The following is a 2500-nucleotide window of genomic DNA, read 5'->3' on the forward strand; positions in this document are numbered from 1 at the left end:
TCTCTCTCTCTCTCTCTCCCCCCCTCTCTCTCTCCCTCTCTCTCTCTCTCGCTCTCTCTCTCTCGCTCTCTCACTCTCTCTCTCTCTCTCTCTCTCTCGCTCTGTGTTCAACCTTGTCACTTTTGTTGTAAATAATGTTCTGTTTATTCATAACCCCACCCCTCACTGATTGTGTGTCCCTCTGTTTGAGTTCCTTTGGCTTAGTCAGTGGAATTGACTGACTGTGATGCTCTTCATGTGGTTGTTCACTCCTGTGTGTGTACGTGTGTGTACGTGTGTGTTGTGTGTGTACGTGTGTGTACGTGTGTGTTCTGAGAGAGGGGGCCGCGAGCCTTACCACCACTGTTTCCTCAGGAATGCTTTTTTGAGTGTGTGCGTGTGTGTGTGATGGAGAAAGATGGATGTCTTCTGCTGAGGACAGTGAGGTCCACAGGTGCCTATACTTCACTCCCACTCTCACACATGTGGCAGTGTGTTTCCCTCACCGTTCCTGCCCATTCACCTCACCCCAGTGACACCCCAGTGACCCTGTGTACACCCAGATGGGCACCATTAGCTCAGCGTAGACCATCACTGTTCAGCACCACTGATCCATATACACCAGCTTCCAGAAACATCCACAGGAAAGACGTCTCCACCCTCTAACCAGCCTCTCTGTTCCTCGCTGGTAGTGAGAGACGCTTGCTTTCACCTGCTCTCTCTTCATCTCATCATGTCTGGCTCTTTGTCCCCTGCTCTCTTCTCTGAGAGCCTGACCCCAACCCCTGACCCCAACCCCTGTGACACACACCTCCTCCCAGCCGCAGTGAACCTCACCGCTGCCTCACACTGGCCACCTCTAAGGCCTTCACGTCTGCTCTCCTGAAGAGGCGTGGCCGTCGTGTGGTGCGTGTTCCAGCTGGAATGCCCCGTTGCCCAGACCCAAGCGGGTGAGGGCTACGCCCTGAAGCAGATTTATCTGCGGACAATCATATGGTGCCAGCCGAAGGCAATCACCAGCTTCCAGGAGCATAAATGGCAGAGAAAGGAATGAGGTGGTATTTGCAAGCTGCCCCATCCCCTTACGTCTAGAGACGTGCCCTTCACACTGAGGTGCCGCACACACTCACCCCAGGCCGTAATTACTACGTCTGTCTGGGCCAGACACTCAGGAGACGTATGGCGATGGCTGCAAGCTGCACGGAGACCGTAGCTCCGTGCTCAGTACTGTCTGAGGGAGGCTTACGTTGTGCGTTGTGCGTCTACTAACAGTACTCCAGCACTGTTGTGCTGAGTTGAGTACAACATACTGAACATGAGATTCAGTACCACCGCTCCCAGGCTGCAGTGCACCTGAACCACTGCTCCCAGTAACCCATGCTGGGCCACAGCAGGTGGTGGACCCGGACGTGGAAATGCTCTCTGTGCTTCATTAATAACATCATAACGGTCCATTTATTCATGTTCTTCCATCTCTCTCTCTCTCTCTCTCATATTGTCTCTCATTCTCTGTTCTCTCCCTTTTTGAATAAGTGTTGTAACTCATCCATCCATTTCATTGTTCCAGCCCATGGACACTGCACAAGCTGTCAACCAAATCCATTCAGCCAAAGATGTTTATTTGTTTACTTACATACTTTGGTTTTCTGTGTTGCTTTCTTATGTATGTTGGCTCCATTTTGTCATTTTTAACTAACATCATGCCCATGACATATTCAGAAAAGTAGTCAGTAGTCAATAGTTGAGTCAGAAATTGTCCTCATCATAAATCATACAGTAAAGTATCCAGTAAACTAAAGTCACGGTATCAGACAAACCCTAATGCACACTATTCATAGTTTATTAGTAGTGAACAGATCAGAATCCAAACTAAACAGCAATTTGTACACAAAGCAGTACATAATCTACATAGTAGACACATTTGCTACAGGATATAATGGATCTTTAAGAGCTCCAATCATTTGACGCATTCAAAAAAATGAATCACACAGGCTCTGGCAAGAAAATGTCACTTCCCAAAGCTCCTAATTGGCTGGCTCATGCGTGATGCGTCCTGTACCATTCCTCATTGGTTTCTGGGTGCTTTGCCCTGGTTGTGTCCTCCCACAAGCACCACTGCACACACACGCGTGCACGCGCACACACGGCTCCTGCACTTTGCCACCCTCTCAGCTGTGTGCCCACCTGTCTTCATGCCATTGCCTTAATAAAACTGCACTTATCCATCATATTCTTGCCAGGGATGCCATCGCCCACCACATTAAAGAAGGCAGAGAAGTCTGGGTTCAGCGGCCCTGTGGCGGTGCAGACTGCCTCTCCCCGAACGGCATTCACACACCACCATCGGCCAGTCATTACAGGACCCAGAGGTGAGGTCCCTTCCCCACCACAGATCCTGCCAGCACCCCTCCAGAGACCCCACACCCCCCACCCCACCCACCCCCGCCAGAAGCTGCCCCTCCTACTCACCCCCTCCGCACCCCACCCCACCCCCAGCTTCCTCTAAAACATCCTCGGGCCA

General features: G+C 51.0%; 1 protein-coding gene across 12 annotated transcripts in view; it reads left to right on the plus strand.

Moving 5' to 3' along the window:
- Positions 1 to 2500, plus strand: part of nfia (nuclear factor I/A) — a 153312-nt gene that overhangs the window by 124783 nt on the left and 26029 nt on the right. For 7 of the 12 annotated variants that reach the window (XM_027005478.3, XM_027005480.3, XM_027005477.3 and 4 more), the window contains one exon: positions 2220 to 2348. The exons of the other annotated variants lie outside the window; for them this stretch is intronic. In XM_027005478.3, coding sequence (XP_026861279.2) covers positions 2220 to 2348 — 129 coding nt within the window. The remainder of the gene's footprint in view (positions 1 to 2219; positions 2349 to 2500) is intronic. 12 annotated transcript variants of the gene reach the window in all.

The sequence above is a fragment of the Electrophorus electricus genome, chromosome 26, assembly GCF_041902795.1.
Source record: "Electrophorus electricus isolate QZ-2024a chromosome 26, ASM4190279v1, whole genome shotgun sequence".
Lineage (NCBI taxonomy): Eukaryota > Metazoa > Chordata > Actinopteri > Gymnotiformes > Gymnotidae > Electrophorus > Electrophorus electricus.